General features: G+C 44.6%; 1 protein-coding gene across 1 annotated transcript in view; it reads right to left on the reverse strand.

The window, feature by feature from the left end:
- The window catches only part of PRKCE (protein kinase C epsilon), a 480,838-nt gene extending 462,559 nt beyond the window's left edge, over positions 1–18,279 (reverse strand). The window contains exon 1 of the mRNA XM_081265157.1: positions 16,932–18,279. Within this exon, the coding sequence (XP_081121283.1) occupies positions 16,932–17,279 (348 nt within the window). The 5' untranslated portion in view covers positions 17,280–18,279. The remainder of the gene's footprint in view (positions 1–16,931) is intronic.
- Between the last annotated feature and the right edge of the window lie 1,413 nt (positions 18,280–19,692).

Genomic DNA, 19,692 nt, shown 5'->3' on the forward strand with positions numbered 1-19,692 from the left:
GTGGCATTTATACACAATGGAGTATTACTCTGCATTAAAAAATGACAAAATTATAGAATTTGGAGGGAAATGGATGGCATTAGAGCAGATTATGCTAAGTGAAGCTAGCCAATCCCTAAAAAACAAATGCCAAATGTCTTCTTTGATATAAGGAGAATAACTAAGAACAGAGTAGGGAAGAAGACCATGAGAAGATGACTAACATTAAACAGGGATGAGAGGTGGGAGGGACAGGGAGAGAGAAGGGAAATTGCTTGGAAATGGAAGGAGACCCTTAGGGTTATGCAAAATTACATACAAGAGGAAGTGAGGGGAAAGGGAAAAATAATACAAGGGGGAGAAATGAATTACAGTAGAGGGGGTAGAAAGAGAAGAGGGGAGGGGAGGGGAGGTGAGGGGAGGGGAGGGGAGGGGGGATAGTAGAGGATAGGAATGGCAGCAGAATACAACAGACATGAGTATGTCAATATGTAAATCAGTGGAAGTGTAACTGATGTGACTCTGCAATCTGTATACGGGGTAAAAATGGGAGTTCATAACCCACTTGAATCAAAGTGTGAAATATGATATATCAAGAACTATGTAATGTTTTGAACAACCAATAAAAAAATAAAGCAATATTTACCCTTACTGTATCCAAGTGTTCTATTTCCATATTTAAAATTGCTATTTAAGTTGGGCGAATGCCTGTGATCCCAGCAGCTTAGGAGGCTGAGACAGGAAGATCATGAGTTCAAAGCCAGCCTCAGCAAACAAAAGCAAGGTGCTAATCAATTCAGTGAGACCCTGTCTCTAAATAAAATACAAAATAGGCTGGGGATGTGGCTTAGAGGTTGAGTGGCCCTGAGTTCAATCCCTGATAGCCCCCACCCCCCAAAAAAATATTATTTAAGATCTACTTAATTAGGGCTGGGATGTTAGTTCAGTGGTAAGAACCTGCTTAGTATGTGCAAGGCCCTGGGTTAGGTCACCAGCACCAAAGAGAGAATATCTATTTGATTTCATGACAACTGAGGATTCCTGATCCATAGTTCGAAAAGACAAAGCTATAGTTAAAATGTACCTTCTCTTTTTTTATGTCTTTTCCCCTTCAAAAAATAATAATAATAATTAAGGGGCTGGGGCTGTAGTTCAGTGGTAGAGCGCTTGCCTAGCACGTGTGAGGCACTGGGTTCAATCCTCAGTGCCTCATAAAAATAAATAAATAAATAAAGGTATTGCGTCCATCTGCAACCCCCCCAAAATTTTTTTTAAATAATAATAATTAAGCCTGTGCAAAAAGCATATAAATTCTAAAAGATCTTAGTCAATTTAAATTTGGAAAGGGTCAAATGATGCTCATATGCCTAAAATCCAAAACCCATCAGAGAAGACAGTTGGAAGCCTTACTGGGTGTGGGGCTCTCAACAGGACTACCTCTTTCACCTGCAAAGACAGGTACATCTTCATCTTAAGTAATATTAGTGTATCTTACACACACACACACACACACAGATACACACACGCATGCACGCGAGCACGCACAGTGGATTCTAAAAATGAAATTGATCATCTTAATTATATGCATTTTAATTTTTTCAGCTACCACCTGCCAGGTTGCTTTCCAAAAATGGTGCCACCAATTTTTTCTTCAACCAACAGAGGAGGACCACATCCAATTTCCCCTCACTCTCCCTGAAACTGATGAGACCCATCTTTTCAAGGGAACAGTTCTCCCCTTCTGCTCCTTGGGAGCAGGCTCCAGGGCACTTCCTCTGGAGTCCCACTATACCTAGTGTGGAGGCAGGAAAAGAGCAGGACCCCAGCCTCCACAGAGAGCAGGAGAACACAGCACCGTGCTAATGAGGCTGGACAGAGATGGCACTAGTGGAGGGCACGCCCTCTGGGCTTTGAAACCCATTTGGATGGGCCCTGGACTGGCCGGTGGTAAGACGCCTTCTCAGTCTAAAGCAGTGCTGTGAATCCCCCAACAAGGAGACAGCCACATGACTCCACTTTCCTGCTTGTTTCTGAATCACTGTCTTATCTGTCTTCCTCCCCTTTTCCCTTAAAATAGCTGGCTTTAGGGTGTCTGTACATAGTCATATGATAAGCCGTGATAAAGAAAAACTTTGAGCCAAGTAGGGATAAGGAAGTAAAGAGAAAGTCCTGTCCTCTTGCATGGAGGGTGGGCTTTTAAGACATCAGTTGCCTAGAAACAAATCTTAAATCTTCAGCCCCAACAACCAACAACCTGAAAGAGAGAAACAGACTACTTGGCAGTCCCATTATCAAGGACTTGAAGACATTAGTCTGAGTCCTACTCTAGTCCCTCCCAAGAGACAGACTCTAGCCCCAGTTCTCCCACTTTTACACTTTGGATGAAAAGGCCATCTCCCTCCCTGAATCCCAAAGCCAGTCATCCTCATTACTTATATGTGTGTGGCATGCTTCCCTTTTCAGAGGTTTATTAATTGAGTCTCACAACCTAATGAGGTAAGCTAAGTCAATAAGACTATTCCCATTTTACAGGAAAGAAAAACTCAGAGAGGTTAGTTTCTTCCCCAAGGTCACATAGATCATTAGTGGTAGAGCCATGCCCGTAAAAAACAAACAAGCAAACTGTGAATGCGGCACTTTGTGAATATATAGTGGCCTATAAATGCTGGAAAGCGGCAGCAAATACAAACTTGGCAGACTACAGCCATTTCCTATGTAACTCATTATAATGAGACCTACCATCTGTCTAAGACGTATCCCTGGGATGAAAAGCAACCCATAACCCCAAGTGACCCTTGAACACATAGAATTAAATCAAATGGACTCTCTTATAGCATAATCAGCTCTAAAGTATATGAGCTACAATTTATTCTTTACAATAGAATAATAATAACTAACATTTTTGTAACACCATGTGATAAGCATTTTTCTAAGTACTTTATAGGCATTGTATTATTTATTTCAAACAGCACATTTGGATAGATATTACTGGCTTTGCTTTACAAATGAAGAAATAAAGGCCCAGAGGTTACTCATTTGTCAAAAGATCTCACAACTGGCTCAGTGGAGGAATACAGGATTAGAACTCACATCCCCTAATGCAAAGCCCTCACACCTAACCATCATGCCATCTGTCTCAACATCTGATGGCTGTGCTGCATCATTTTGTCACCTTTAAGTGTGCATACATGCATACACGCGTGCACACACACACACACACACACATACACACACACATCTGCATGCATACACATGTGGATATAATTTTTAAAAATACTACATTCTACTTCATTATGAAAGAACACCTCAGCACAAATACCTAGGTCAATATTATTTATCATTTAATGATAAAATTTTTGTTTAACCAATCCATTATCTATTACATGAAAAGCAATATGTCTGGTGTTCACACAAAAAGGCAGGAGGTTTTACTGCTGGGGGACTTTTTTTTTTTTTTGTCTCTGCTAGAGAGCAGAGAGGAAGTGTCTGATCATAAACAACAGATATCAGTTATTTGAAATGGAGGCTAGGAGTAGTAAATGTTCCTGCCATTCCAAAGGCCAAAAGAGCTATAGCCTGGAGCATTCTGGAAATGATTGCCCAGATAGAGGAAGAACTGGCTGGGTGGCAGGAGTATTCCAGGAATAGGTACGTGGGGAGCAGAGCACACAGAGGGGAAAGGAAGCAGTTTAGTGTGACAGACAAAACAAGCCCTCATGGAAGAGGTCACTGACCCCAAGGCTGAGGGACTCTCTGGGCAGAGAATGGAAGGTGGGCATGGGCCCCTTTGGGGCCCTGAGGTCTGACAGGATAAGGAGGCTGGCCTCTGTTCCGCAGGCTGTCAGGCCGAGCAGGAGACAACTGTGGGTTCTGAGCACCTCGGAAGGGTATTTAGTGCCATGATCCCAGCACAGCTCTTACACAAATCCCCTGGGAAACCAGACTGAAAGCCATGACTGTCGCCATGACTTAGTACTCGGGCACCTAGAACTTAAGTTAAATGTTCATTTCTAAAATGAAGAAAATGTATTTTGAAACAGCTAAACAGTCAGGACTGTGCACCTTCAGCAAGCAGAAGCCTAAGAGTCCCCATGACAGGAGCAGAGGTGAGGAGTCCTGTGGTGTATCATAGGCTCACAAGGTGCGAAGAACTCTGGACATAAAGGCGTGATGTCTCCTCTATGACATTGGGGTTCCAGAAAGGGGCCCCTGATCAAAAAACATGTTCCTTATTTTTGGTTAACGCTGGAATTCTTTCTATAAGAGGCTCTCAGAGGGACAGGATGACAAGAAGATTCACTCCTGGTCACATTTCATTAACAGGATTATGGAAGACAGAGGCCCAGATCACCCATTACAGCAAATTAAAATACAGGGCTCCCAGTTAAATTGAAATTATAGATAAACGACACATACTGTTTTAGTATATGCAATATTTAGATCATATCTATAATAAAAAAGAAGAAAGAAGAGTATTCATTATTCATCTGAAATTCGAATGTAACTGGGCATCTTGCATTTCATTCTCTAGACTCAGGATACCTCTGAGAAAAATAGGATGGATGTCACAGAGGAATAAAGGACACATGCAAAGGAGGTGGGGTACCAACGCCAAATCTCTGTTATCTACTTCAGGATATGGTGAGTCACCCATGCTCACAGTGGCTCATCAAGGCAGCACAAAGTCCCTGCTAAATGGCCAGGCACTGTCACCGGTGTGCATCTCATCCCATCCTTGCAGCAGCTCCACAAGCTTTGAAGGACAACGAGTATTAACCCTTCTCATAAGTTAGAAAACAAAAGTTCATGGAGGTTAAGAGAATTTTCTCGAAGTCTCAGAGTTGCAAAACTGACGAGCCAGACCTCATATTCCTGGATGAGTACTGAAGAAAGTTTAGAAGGAAGAAATGGATTTCATATGGTTGAAGAGAAGAAAAAGCAATTCCTAAGAAGAGATCCTTGATAAAGGTTAAAAGAGCTATTTGCTACATTTATTTTTGTTATTTAAATGCAAATTATCTAAACTGAAATCTGAGCTTAAAGATTAAGGGTCTTCACAGACAATTAGCAAGTAAATGTCTGGTTCCTTAGTAATCTTTTCAAAAGTCTGGCTGTTCCTCAGTTGTTACTCCTTCAGCAATTCGACACTGTGGTCAAAAGCAAAATCTTGCTCTCCAAATGGAGCATCTCTGCACACTGCCCAAATTTGGGCCGGGACAACAGAACAATTGGTGTGCACTGCACTAAAGGTTGGGCTTACATAAGAGACACATGGTAAGAAATGGGACATACACCTGGACCACAGCAAACAGGCTGTAAAAAAAATTTAAAAGCCTCAAACCTCAGTCTAGGCTCACAAGCTAACTTAAGTGATGATCACGTCAAAATACAACAATGTCTCAGCTTTTTAAAATGCAAGAGAGAAAAATGCATTAGACTCAGTCTATCCCCTGCAAGGGAAGCAAGCCCAGGACACCTAATCCCAATCCCCTTTCCTCCCACCCTGGGGTGGGGGAGCTGCCTAAGGAGGCCAATGTGGAACTCCAGTCCTGCACTCTTAGAAGTCAGCAAGCCCAATTCGTCCCACGCTCATTTTAGAGGGGGAGGGAAGTCAAGACTGGAAAAGGTGTTGCTGTCAACTCCTCTGTTGGATATCATGATCAAAATCTTCAGACAGAAGCACAATTTTTACCTGTATCTCAGATAAATATAATACACAGATCATTACCAATAAGAATTAGTTGCCATATTTAGAACTTGCTATGTGCCAAGTATTTTCACATTTTATCTAATACTGCAATAATACTACAAGATAGTTATCATTACCATTTTACATATAGATCAAATAATTTGCCCAATATCATATAGTCAAGACTTATAAAACTAGAATTCAAATCTAGGATTGACTAATTCCAAAGTCATAGTACTTTCATTAGGTTCAGGAATTTAGACAAACTACTCTTCAATTATATGAAGGATACTCTCCAAACTTATTCTCCAACCCTATAAGGCCTATTAAGAAATAAACAACAATGGTACAGAATAGAAGACACAGTAACCAATCTGCAAAACTACAACTATCTTATATTTGATAAAGGGGCTAAAAGCATGCAATGGAGGAAGGATAGCATCTTCAACAAATGGTGCTGGGAAAACTGGAAATCCATTTGCATCAAAATGAAACTGAATCCCTTTCTCTCGCCATGCACAAAAGTTAACTCAAAATGGATCAAGGAGCTCGATATTAAATCAGAGACACGGCGTCTGATAGAAGAAAAAGTCGGCTATGATCTACATACTGTGGGGTCAGGCCCCAAATTCCTCAATAGGACACCCATAGCGCAAGAGTTAACAACCAGAATCAACAAATGGGACTTACTCAAACTAAAAAGTTTTCTCTCAACAAAAGAAACAATAAGAGAGATAAACAGGGAGCCTACATCCTGGGAACAAATCTTTACCCCACACACTTCAGATAAAGCCCTAATATCCAGAGTATACAAAGAACTCAAAAAATTAGATAATAAGATAACAAATAACCCAATCAACAAATGGGCCAAGGACCTGAACAGACACTTCCCAGAGGAGGACATACAATCAATCAACAAGTACATGAAAAAATGCTCAACATCGCTAGCAGTCAGAGAAATGCAAATCAAAACCACCCTAAGATACCATCTCACTCCAGTAAGATTGGCAGCCATTAAGAAGTCCAATAACAACAAGTGCTGGCGAGGATGCGGGGAAATGGGTACACTTGTTCATTGTTGGTGGGACTGCAAAATGGTGCAGCCAATTTGGAAAGCAGTATGGAGATTTCTTGGAAAGCTGGGAATGGAACCACCATTTGACCCAGCTATTCCCCTTCTCGGTCTATTCCCTAAAGACCTAACAAGAGCATGCTACAGGGACACTGCTATATCGATGTTCATAGCAGCACAATTCACGATAGCAAGATTGTGGAACCAACCTAGAAGCCCTTCAATAGATGAATGGATTAAAAATGTGGCATTTATACACAATGGAGTATTACTCTGCAATAAGAAATGACAAAATCATAGAATTTGGAGGGAAATGGATGGCATTAGAGCAGATTATGCTAAGTGAAGCTAGCCAATCCTTAAAAAACAAATGTCAAATGTCTTCTTTGATATAAGGGGAGTAACCAAGGTCAGGGTAGAGACGAAGAGCTGGAGAAGAAGAATAACATTAAACAGGGATGATAGGCGGGAGGGAAAGTGAGAGTTAAGGGAAATTGCATGGAATTGGAAGGTGAGCCTCAGGGTTATACACAATTACATATACGAGGAAAGGAGGAGTAGGAGAAAAATTATATAAGTGGAAGAAACGATTTATAGTAGAGGGGATGGAGAGAGAGAAGGGGAGGGGAGGGAAGGGGTGAGGGGACAGTGGAGAATGGGATAGACAGCAGAATACATCAGTCACTAGAAAGGCAATTTGTAAATCAATGGAAATGTAACTGATGTGACACAGCAATCTGTATACGGGGTAAAAATGGGAGTTCATAACCCACTTGAATCAATCTGTGAAATATGGTATATTAAGAACTATGTAATGTTTTGAACAACCAACAATAAAATAATAAAAAAAAAGAAATAAACAAAAGAAATAAGCTGGAAATGCAGCATGAGAGACTAAAGTTAGCTCTCAGATTCCTTAATAACTAAGAATTTAAAATATTATAAGTGATTCTGTTTAACATTTTGTCCTAAGAAAAGTTCCTAGAACTCAGAAAGTATCCAATACATTTTTACTGAATGGTTGACTTTAAGTGGCTGGCTGGTAGATGGAAGAATAGATTAATGAATGAATATCCATTCTGTCCACTGTTCCCCCTCTTTAGATAACTTGGTTTTCATTGTGAGGATTTTGTTGTTGTTACTGTGTTCCTACTGTAATGCTAAAAAAAAAAAAAAAAAAACCTATCTAACATTTTTTATGCTCTTCTAATTTATCGGGGCTCCCTTCTTTGTCTAGTTAGATCCCATTTTCTTCAGGGCCTGAATCAAAATCTTACTAAGAAGGCTCTGTCAACTAGCAAAAGCTACACTAATCACCCCTCTCCCCTGAATTCCCATAGCTCCTCGAGTTCACTATTTAATAAAAGGTGTAAATCTTTATTTCCCAAGTGACACACTTGAGGAAAGTCCATTTCTTCTTTTATATAATTATAATGTTTTTCTCAAAATATGTCCTCAAGCCGGGTGCAGTGGTGCAGGCCTATAATCTCAGTGGCTCGGGAGGCTGAGGCAGGAGGATCACAAGTTCAAAGCCAGCCTCAGCAACTTAGTGAGGCCCTAAGCAACTTATGAAGACCCTGTCTCAAAAATATAAAAAGAAAAAAAATAAAAAGAACTGAGGATGTGGCTCAGTAGTAAAGTGCCCTGGGTTCAATCCCTAGTACAAAAAAAAAAAAAAAAAAAAAAAAAGTCCTCAAACCACTAGTTCTTATTGTTTTACAAATAAGAGTGTTTTATGATTAGACATGTCTGAGAAACGTCTGGCTTACAGAGATGCATAATCCCTTTGCCATGGACCATCTTGAAGCCTCTTCTATACTAATGGACATCTAATTCTTCAACATATCTCAACTGATGTTTCAGAGACCTAAAAACATCATGGCTCCTACCCTTTGAAAGGCAATCTGGCAAACACTGGTTGATGGTATGTTCCACCCTTGATAACTGATGGACGATTCTCTCAGCTACCTAAACTGGTTGAGAGAATCATCAGTGCAGGTAGAAGGATGGGAGATACCTTCATCAACCTTGCATCCCAGAAATTCTGCTTGTTTGTTTATTTGTTTTTAGAATATCCTTGATGGCTCAATGATACAGAAAGAGGCTCCATTTAAAAACTAAATTTACTTTTTGTGGATCTTGAACACCAGGTAAAGAAGCAAGCTGTTAAAAATAGCTTTGTGGGTTTTGATCACAACAATGGGGAAGGATGGGGAGAGAAATAAAAAAAAGAAGCTGGCAGTTTTACAGGGGAGACAAGACAGCTTTGGGAAGAACAAGAAAGATAAATGATCAAGGGCTGGATTGAGGATAGTCAAGGTTCAAAAAGTGGAGTGCAGAGAGCTAAGTCAGGGTCATGGTTAACAGTGACTTAACACAGCATCTGGACAATGTTATCTTCTGATTTCACAGATGTGGGATCTAAGGTCTGCCCAGTGGTGCAGACCTGTAATCCCAGCAGCTCAGGAGGCTGAGGCAGGAGGATCCAGAGAGAGTTCAAAGCCAGCCTCAGTAAAGGCAAGGCTCTAAGCAACTCAATAAGAGTTATCTCTAAATAAAATACATAACAGGGCTGGGAATGTGGCTCAGTGGTTGAGTGCCCCTGAGTTCAATACTTGGTACAACAATAACAACAAAAAAAGAAGCAAGGTCTAAGTGTCCTAGGGCTTTGAAAGAACTGAACTCCAAGTATTTATGTTACTCCTTGATTAATACTGTGTCTCCTACTAGACTTGGGCTGGGGATGTAGCTCCTCAGTGGTAGAGAACTTGCCTGGTACCTGTTTGATCCCCAGCATTGCAAAAAAACATTAAAGTAAAAAAATAGAAAAGATGAAGCATTGGCCTAAACTACCTCCCTTGCCTTGGTGCCTGGCACAGATGGTATTCAATAAATATTTGCTGAATGAAATGAAAAGCTGGCCAGCACAATGAATGAATACATCACTCTGTCCACTGCCTAGGATCTTTTGTGGGGCCCATCATCTTCCTTTTCAACACTGTACCAAATGATGAACTTCTGAGAGCGCTGTCTAGGTCAGTCAGATTAAAGAATGCTGCCTATTTGATCTTCCAAGAGACCGAGCTAGAGAAGCAGCCTTTGACTCAACCAACCAATAAGGAGTGGGCTGTGTGGACTTTCTGAGCAGCTCAGACTCTGATTGGAGAATGGGGCAGAGGGACTGGCTCCAAGAGATGCTCTAGTCTGAGAAAATAAACATATGTCTATATGAGAACAACATAAGCAAAATCAAAGACTTTTTTTCCCCCTCAATAATTAATTATATATTCACTCACTATGACTTTCCAACCCCTTCTTGAGTCTGATTACATTTTTGGTCTTAAATACTTCTCAGGTCTGGTGTGGTGGCACACTCCGGTAATCCCAGCAGGTTGGGAAGCTGAAGCAGGAGGATCGCAAGTTCAAAGCCAGCCTCAGCAACTTAAATACTTCTGGGGGCAGGAGCTCATTGAGTGTACTGCTTGCTGGCAAATAAGGTGACTTTTCTCTAGCTTTAAACTAACTCTCTGAGACTTCAAGGTGAGGTAGAGGGGACAGGAAGGGTTGGGGAGAGGGGCGGTCACCATTTCCTTTCAGTACTTGGGTTTGGTGGCAGGCTCCAGTTTATCCTCTTCCTCTCAGACATTACAGTATGGAGTTCAATCATATTCCCCTCTGGAGTTTCAATTTTGTTTGGAAGGAGGTGAATTACATTGACAACAGTATGTTCCAGTCCTCTCGTTTCTCTCAGTGCAGTACAGACTTTTGGCCATTTCACATGGTTTCTGCCAGAAAACTAAATTCCAAACAGGTGCAGCCCTGCTGATTAGCATTATAATAGATTGTAATTACTTAACAAGCCCATATATACCCAGAGGAACTTGGAGACAAATGTGTTTTGCCAAATGTAGCTTTTATTTATGTAAAATACTACAGGCCTGCTCTGGAGTTCTTTTAGGCTAAGTGAAACCTGCAAGGTTTGTCTGCAACTGGCTTCAATGAGTTCAGATGCTGCCATTTGAAATTTCATTTCTTGTCGCTTCGAACTACAACGGGTTTTGTATCTAACAACCCTGGTGACCATTGAAACTTGATTTAAAACTTGGCAAATGAGGACAAGTGTGCTCTTTCTCTCTCTCCTAACCACAGCACCTTGCACAGGCCATGGACACCCAGAAGACACATATCCCTGCTTTAAGAAACTCTGGACTTGATAGAAATTCTTCGGTTCAGTGCAAATTGCCACATGGACATTCTCTCACAAGGATGTCTTTGGGGATCTCACAGACTTTTTTATATATCATTTTCTTCCTCCTGTTTACTTCTTTCAACTGTGCAGAGGAATTGTTTAAGGAATCTACTCAACTGCTTACCATGCTGGTCTTCTCAACTCTGTTGTGTTTTTATGCTTCCCAGTGGAAAGAATTTTGCCATACACACAACTTTTGTTTTACCAAGCCCCCAATATCTATCATAGTGCTGGATCACAGTAGATACTAGGCACACATTTACTTCATTAAATTCATTCATTCAATGGTATGCTAGGCACTATTTTAGATGCCAAGAAGACAGCAGTGAATAAAAACCCGTACTAGAACTTCTGTACTGGTGTCAGAAATACAAAATAAAGACAAATAGAAAAATATGTAGTATATGAGATAGAAATGAGAGATAAGGAGAAAAAGCAAACTTGAAAAGGAGCATATAAAACCTTCTAGAAGAGGATGGAATTTTAGATAGGCCTTCCAGAAGATCCCTTATATTTGAATAAAGGCTTGAGCCATGAGGATATCTGGGGAAGGAACAATCTAGAAGGATGAGATGGAAAAGCATAAAGACTGAGGTATATGAGAATGTTCTGTGGGCCAACATGGCTAAAGAGGAAGGATCAGGGTGAGGACACTAGGTGATAGGGCCAGAGAGGCTGGACCCAGAGGCCGGACTGTTGGTCCTGCCGATTACGCTCTTCAGGTTTATCCTCTGAAGGATTTTCTGACAAAGTTGGGGCAAAGCAGAACCAATTTGGAGGCAGTTGAGATAATCCAGGTGCAAGATGATAGCACCTGGGCAACAATGGTATCAGCAGAGACAGGAAAAATAATCAGATTTCAATCTATTTAGACACAACAGATGTTGCTCTCAGATTAGATATGGGTGGTGAGAATGACAGGCATTACGGATGGCTCTTCGTGGCTGATGATCTGGGCAACTGGAAGAATTGAGTTGCCATTTCTTGATATGGGGAAGATTAGCTCAGATTGGGGAGCAGGAAATTAGGTATATAATTGACACATTGTGTGCAAGATGCCCTTTACATAATCAAATGGCAATGATGAGAAGGCAGACCCCCACATATGAGTTCTAGTGTCCCAAGATGGGTACAGGCTAGAATTAGGAATTTAAAGTTAACAGTACTGGAAATGGACTGAAATGCTTGAAACTGGATGAAATTGGTACAGTAAAATAAAAAATGCTGGCTCCAAAATATTCCTACTTCCAATTACTTATAAGCTTCAATAAATAATTAACTTTTGTCCGCAACGACCACAATTCCTAGAACCTTCCAAAGCAACCTCATTTCAAGAAATTCGATTATTTTCAAAAAGGCAATTTGCTAAGTGTAACTAAATTAAATTTATTTTTAGACTATGTAAGACTTTTCTTGTAAATACATTCACAAATCAAGGAGCAAAATATCTTTCACTGGACCATATGTTCAATTTAAGATTCTAAATCTATGAACATGCCCACATAACTCTTCAAATATTAATAAAACTGCTAAAACGTTTTGTGGCCAAACCCTTTGCTTAAAGTTTACAAAGATTCCTTATGTAATCCTCACCTCAAGCCTAAGAGTAAGAACTCTTAAATTCCCATTTTGCAGATGAAGAAACAAGTTTAAAGGGCCTAAGTCACATGATTAAAGTCATATACCCAGTGAATGGTAGAGACAACCTATATAGTTACAACTCACTGATTCCAAGGAGATGGATCCACTGAGGAATTGAGGGCCTCAACTATTCACTAAATCCTCTTGGTGTCAAAGATAACAAAAAACAGAGCACACAGACAAGGCCTGACTGCCCTGGAGACCTAAGGCTATCTCAAACCCTTAACTCTTGGGCCCCAATGCCAGAAGTCTGTATGTGATAGCATTGGGCCAAGAACTAACCCTTAAGGGAGTTATTAACAACTAAGAGGAGCAATACTGAATTAGATAGAAAAAAAATTATAAGAGTAGAGAAAAGGGAGAGATCTATAGTCTCTCAGCCACTGGAAGACAAACTCAAGGTATAGGTGCCCATAAAGGGGTCATGGATGGACCATACCCAGCCTTTGCAAAATACCCTCTGCAGATCCTTCCAGCTTCACTCTGTCTAAAAGATGCTGGAGGTTTTCCAAGACCCCCTAAGACTTCCCTAAAAATGTCCTAAAGAGATATGCCCTTGAGCAATATATATCAACCTGTAGTATGGTCCCCATCAGACTTACCAGGAAGCCTGTTTAATGACCTCCCGTGTCCCCAGGCTCCTCCCAGAGTATGAAAATCAGAACACCCAGGGCTGTGCCCAGGCATTTGTGTTGTAAGAATCTCCCCAAGTGGATCGGATAGGCCAGAGGGGAAGCAGGCCCATTTGGGGTAGAGGACTAGCTCCCAGAATCAGCAGGCACAGGATAACTTTGAGAGAAGCCTCGTCCATGGACTAGTTCAGAAATCTGAAACAGAAACACTTTGTATACTAGCCTGCTCTTTCTCACAGTAGGCAGGGTCTGAGCAGAATTCCAAGGACAGCTCACTAAAAATGCAGACTCTTGGTGATAGTCCGAAAACATGGAATCAACAGCTGTGAAGGTGGGGTCGGAGATTCTTATGCACACCTAAATCTGAGTAGCATTATTATCTAGTTCTTAGAAAACCCCGACCTAGTGCAATCGTGTCATAATGGATTCAGCTTCAAGCACCAACAAAATCTTTCCTTCTCTTGGTAATGAGCTTTCTCTAAAGCAACCTTCTTGTCATCTCACCTGAGATGTCTTCTCATTATGTGAAGAATAATTACCTCAGCCTGGCTTTTAAACATTCTAGAATCCACCTCGGTTTTCAAAACTTTCTCCTACTTCGGTGTTTCAAACTGTGGCCCCACGTCACTAATGATGTCAAGAGGCACCTGGGATGAACTTCTTTTCCTTTTACTTTATAGCCATATTTGTTTTAAAATGAACAAAGCAAAATTACAGCTACAAAACCCAAACCTGTGATTTCACGATGAATAGTGAGGCCTAAGAAAAAACTAAGTAAGAAAATAATCAATTTGTTAAAATATTTAAAAAGAGCACAGAGGCTATTCAGATGAGTCTCGAATCTGAGAAACCTTGTCCTGCTTGGTCCTAACAGGTATGTGCAGTTTCAGCCCTGCTTGTCCATTCTTCAATCCAAACCACAGATATTCTCCACCTATAGTGAAGTGGTACCTATGCCCAGCAAACCGTCTCCAATTGCAGACATTTCTTTAAATGTTACCTGCTTTTTCATGCCTCCTTCTAGGAATCCTGAATTCTTCCAGCTCTCCCAGAACACTTACTTTTTGAATTTGTTTAATCTACTTAGGGTACCTACCACTCAATTGGAACATAATTGCTACTTAAGTATCTATATGCATCTACTCTTAGTATCATGCAAGCCCATTAAGAGCAACCCATGGCCTCTTCTACCTCTGGATTAGCTACAATGCTAAATTCCCCTGGTGGGATCTGAGCACAAGACAGGAATTCAGGGAATACATGGGAATTCAAAGTGCAGCTAAATGAAATAATCTGCCACATGGACAGACGCCTTTCCTTGCTCTCCACCTCCCTAACCTCAGGCCAGACCTCTTAGCCACATGCTAGAAATGGTGGATCTCTTCATTCCTTCCAGTTAAGGAGCACAAAGGCCTGAGTTCAGGAAATTCTACCCAAAGATGTGATTCTGTGGGTGTACCCTAGATGATGGGGATGGGAAAGGTGGCCTGAATCAGTCCAAATGCAACTTGTGTCTGTTTCTAAAGGCCAGTCACCTCTGCCCATGCAGCCCATGTTCAGTCTGGAGGAACCAGAGTAGCCACAGCAGCCTGCCTCAAGTATTTTAATCTATCCAATATCACACTTGCTATAAGGCAAAGAGATAATGATTTTGAAAGCACTTTAAGTTATCACACACAATAAAAATGTCAGGGACACAGCACATGAATCTGTAGAGAGAATAAATAGAGGAGGCTAGACAGACTGTCCCCCTCTAGGCAAGCCATAAGCAAGAGGAGGTAACAGCCCAACTTCCAACCCACCTGTGCTGGCCATGTGACCTTGATACCCACTTAGTTACTCTGGAACTCAATGTCCTTGTCTGTAACACCTGCTTGTGCACTAGACAATCTGGTCTATAGCCAAATGCAGCACAAATTCGAGAACCTTACAGAATGACAACCAAGCAGAGAGTTCCCAATACATGCTTTACTAGAAGTGTTGATAAGGCGGGGGTATCCTGATGCACCTCAAGTTTGTGGCAGACCCCAGCATCACAGAGCCACTCTCCCTCCAATTGATTCCTGTTTTGTGAACATAGACCTGCTCTCTGCTCACTGCCCACCTTGATGCACATTTTCAAGAAGGCCTCAATCTCCTCACCACCACAGGCAGGATTTGAGTGTTGAAGTCGCTTCCAAAATTATTTATCCCTTCAGCGCCCCCCACCCCCTACCCGGAACATGCACTGCCTACAGGAGTAAAAGGACCACGGCCATATGTAGAGAGAAAATGGGGAATCGGAGAGGGGGCCCAGGGGAAGAACATCTATGAAATGCAGTAGGATGAAATGCATTGAATTATCTTGGACTCCATAAAGGTTTGCCTGCTTTGCAAAGTGGAAGCCGCAGATCTCCTAGGGTTGTACTGGTGTGGCTAATTGGAGCTTCCCTGTAAGCCCTGTAACCATGGTTTCAAGCAGGCTACATCACAGCCAGAGCAGAAAAAGAGCAATTTTTTTTTTCCTATTTTCCCCTAAAACCCTATGTCCTTGAAAAAAACATTAAGGTGACATGCCAAGGGGGTTCATATGCAACCTCTGGCCCCTAGGATATTCAGGAGTTGGCTGTTTTTCAGTAGAAAGTGATTCCTCCATATCTCTTCATGAGTCTAAGGTAACTCTTTCTGTGTAAACCAAAGAATCTTGAAAACATATTCATCCAGAGCAATGCTTGTCCTGAGTGGAAACATGTAACAAATACAGAAACTTATCTCCTAATTTAACACCTTTTGCTCCAGGAAGAGCTTCAAAGAAGAAGAAAAAAAAAAGTAAATAAGCTTGCTTCTCTCTGCTTGTCCAAGTGCCAAGATTGCATCTATCTGGCTTACATTGACAAGACCTATTTCCAAGTGCCTAATATTGAACTATTTAATCAATTAGCAATTAACTCGGTCTCAGAGATAGTATTTTATTATTTTATGCTACTGCATCTTGGTAATCAAACAAGAAGCAATACAACTTTAAGCTTCGAAGCACTGACTTCCATGAAAATACAACATTCTGGATGAATGGGCAATGAATTGGGCGAAACGGGCTCCACTGATGTTTGGAGACTCTAGAGGGGGCATCCTGGAGAAGAACACATTTTTTCTTTGATGTCAGAAGATGAGCTAGCCACACATGCAGTAGAATAGAAACAAGCAAGCTTCCTTCTGGAGGGAAAAATAAAAGCAACTCCTCACTCGGCTAGCAGGACAAAGCCAGGACATGCAAGAAACCTTCAGTCTGAGCTCCACGTGCCTCTCCAAGGACGGAGGGACCCACCCACACACAATTGCTCCGAACCAGCCCACCACGCGCCTGCGGAAGGCGCCAGGTCCTCTGTCAACCTTCAGCACCAGCGGCCCAGTGCTCTCCCAACTTGCAAGCCCCCTGCAGTACCCCCTGCCAGGAGGGCACAGAGCCGGCAGAAGACTATACCCTCCTTTCATGTCCCATCTCTCACTCCAAAGTCTGTTTCTTCTCAGCTACGAAGTGAAACGTGCCCTTCCAAGGAAACTGAGACGTACATGCACACACCCCAGTCGCCAATTGAGTTTCGGAGAAGACCTATGTCCAATGCCTAGGCAGCCAGTCTTTTCCCCGGGACCCCAGGGCCGGGTTCCCGTAAGGGGAGCGGCCGGACTCACCCAGTCCTCGAAGTGGCGGCTCCCGTTTTGCAGCAGCTCCTCAAACTGGATGGTGCAGTTGGCCACGAAGTCATCGTAGCCGATGGGGGCATCGTGAAAGACCGCCAGCTCAATCTTGCGCCCATTGCACACATCCGTGACGAACTCGTCGTGCCAGGCCGGGCTGTTAGTCTTCTGTTTGGTGGCGGTTTGGCCGATGCGCGAGTCGTCCACGTTGAGGGCGATGTAGGGGTCGAGAAGGAAAGTCTGTGGCCGGGGTCCCACCGCATGGCGCAGCGACCAGGCTGTGGGCTTCAAGCTCACGGCCTCACAGATTTTGATCTTAAGAAGGCCATTGAACACTACCATGGTCGGGGCGGGGAGTGGGGGCCGAGGTCACTCCGTCCGCCCCGAAGGCCGGAATGAAGAACAGACCCCGGGCGCTCTGAGCCACGGGGACTCCTGGGTCCCCTCTTGCTCCACCCAACTCACTCCCTACACCTTGTGGCGTTGCGCCCGGGCGCCGGCGATTCTCAGCGAGTGCATGTATTTCCTCGCCGGGTTCCTAACGGAAAACAGGGAGGGGGGGAGAGCCGGGAGACGTCCGTGTTTGGAGCAAGTCTCTCCCCCCCTACCACCAGCGGCACCTCCAGAAGAGAAGACGAGCTGTGGGCTCCACCGCAAGCCGAGGGGGCTGCCTCGCCGCCTCGCTGGCTCTCGGGTCCGGGTGCCGGGAAGCGGGCGCCGCGCCCGGCGCTTACCTACCTTTCCGAAACATAATCCCCGGGAAATTTCGACTCCGGGAGGGGGAGGGGGCGGTAGAACGGGGCGGGGACGAGAACCGGGGGCGCAGATTTCAATCCGGATCCTCTTCGCCCACCCAGCGCCTGCCTCTGACCGCGCGGGGCGGGGGGTGGACCGAGGGATGTGCAGTCTATCCGGAGGGATGCATGTCGAGAGGAAATGATCCTCCTCGGAGCCAAATTTTTAAAAATCCACAAGCCACACAGCCAGCCCGGCCGCCGCCTTCTGATCGAAGCAGAGCCGTGCCGCAGCCGGCGATCGGGAGGCGCCAGGAGACCGGAATCGTACAGTCGCGCGGGCTCAGGAGTCGGGTGGCAGCCGTTCGGGATTGGGGCGCAGGCCGGCACCCGGCGGTGCGCAGCGCGGCGGCGGGGCCGGGACTGCGACTCGGCGCGGCCCCACCTCCTGGGCGCCAGCGCCCTCCCGCCGCGCTCCCAGCGTCCCAGCTCTCGCCTGCCGCTCGCTCGCTGCCCGCCAGCCCGCTCTCCCCCACGGTCTCTTCTCCCTCGGTCGGTGTGCGAGCGAGTCTCCCTCCCTCTAATGCAGGAAATGCGCAAAAGACGTCAGTGTGTGAGTGTGTGTGTGTGTGTGTATGTGTGTGTGTGCACGCGCGCGCGCGCGCGCCAGTGTTTAGGGAAATAGAAAGTTTTGCCGGTTGGGGGAGCAATACGGGAAAAGTGAGCGGAGGAGAGAACAGCAAAGAGCGGGCCAGCCTGCCTGGGTCGAGCCGGCGGGCGGGGGAGCCCGGAGGGAACCCTGAGTGGAAGCCCTGGGAGTGGCAGCATGGGGGTGCGGGAGCGGGAGCTCCGAGCGATGGATGGATACGTCGTTTTGGGTCTCCACCGGGAGAGGACCGGGCCGCGCACCTTTCGTGGACGCTGCGGCCAACTCTTTAAGAGTTGGGGAGAGAGGAGTGGCGGGGATCGCGTTGCCCCCGGAGGACTCGGGAACCCCCCCTCCCCCAGGCCTACCCTACTGGGGCAGTGGCCGGCCAGAGAAGCCTGCGAGTGTTGACCTGTCATTCTGTCCCGGGACGCTCAGCTCCCTGGCAGTGGGGGAGGGGCACAGAGAGGGACCGAAAGGCTCCTGTGAGTTTTTAAAGGGGATTATTGTCCCTTCCGTTTCTTTGGGAAGCGTTCTCCCCTTGGGGATCTGTCCTGGACCCCTCTGGGTGTGAAAACTTGACGAGAGAAAGCTTGGTCGAACCCCGGCCAGGCCCGGCTTGTGTGTTTATATTACAGAGTGTGTTTTCCTTTTTACGCTGGACCCCGTCCGTGCCTCGGAGGGGCACACCGGGTCCGATTAGTGCGCTGACAGCCGGCGTCCGGGCTTCGGGAAAGCGGGGCGCGCCCTCCGGGGGGCGAGTGGCGGTGTCCGTGCTAATTTCTCCGTAACCTTTAAACTCTCGCTGGAAGCCGCCGCGGCGGCTGGTCACGTGAGGCGAGCCCTGGGCTGCTGGGGAAGAATTTCCTCCGCGGGGAGCCGGGGCGAGGAACGGCCCCGAGCCGGGAGACTGGGAACCTGCAAGGGCGGGGCGGAGAGCGCCCAGGCCTGGGGTGCGGCCCAGCTGTAGCTGCAAGGCTACGGCGGGAAGAGATCGACCTGGGAGCTGCAGTGCTTTGAAAGTGGAAGAAGAAACCTCTGCTTTTTGTGTCTGCCAAGTCAAGTCCCATAGTTTGTAGGATAGTAGTAAATTGAGTGTTTATCTGACGGATCTGATTAGTGTAGACTAAAATTTAAAACCCGCCTCCCGATCATTTTTTCCTCACTGGAAAAGGTTATCATTGCTTGTGGCTTAAAGGCTTAAAAGGGCTTAAAAACGAAGACGGCTGCCCCTTGGAACAACACGATCCACACATAGTGCAACATAGACTTCTCAAAATCATCGGAAGGGTCCCAAGGCCATTGGGGCAGGTCCTCCAGTCCCAGAAGAGCACACAAAGTAGCCACCTGCAGCCAATACCGGAGAAATTACTGG

Source organism: Spermophilus citellus (assembly GCF_964194105.1).
Source record: "Spermophilus citellus genome assembly, chromosome: 13".
Classification (NCBI taxonomy): domain Eukaryota; kingdom Metazoa; phylum Chordata; class Mammalia; order Rodentia; family Sciuridae; genus Spermophilus; species Spermophilus citellus.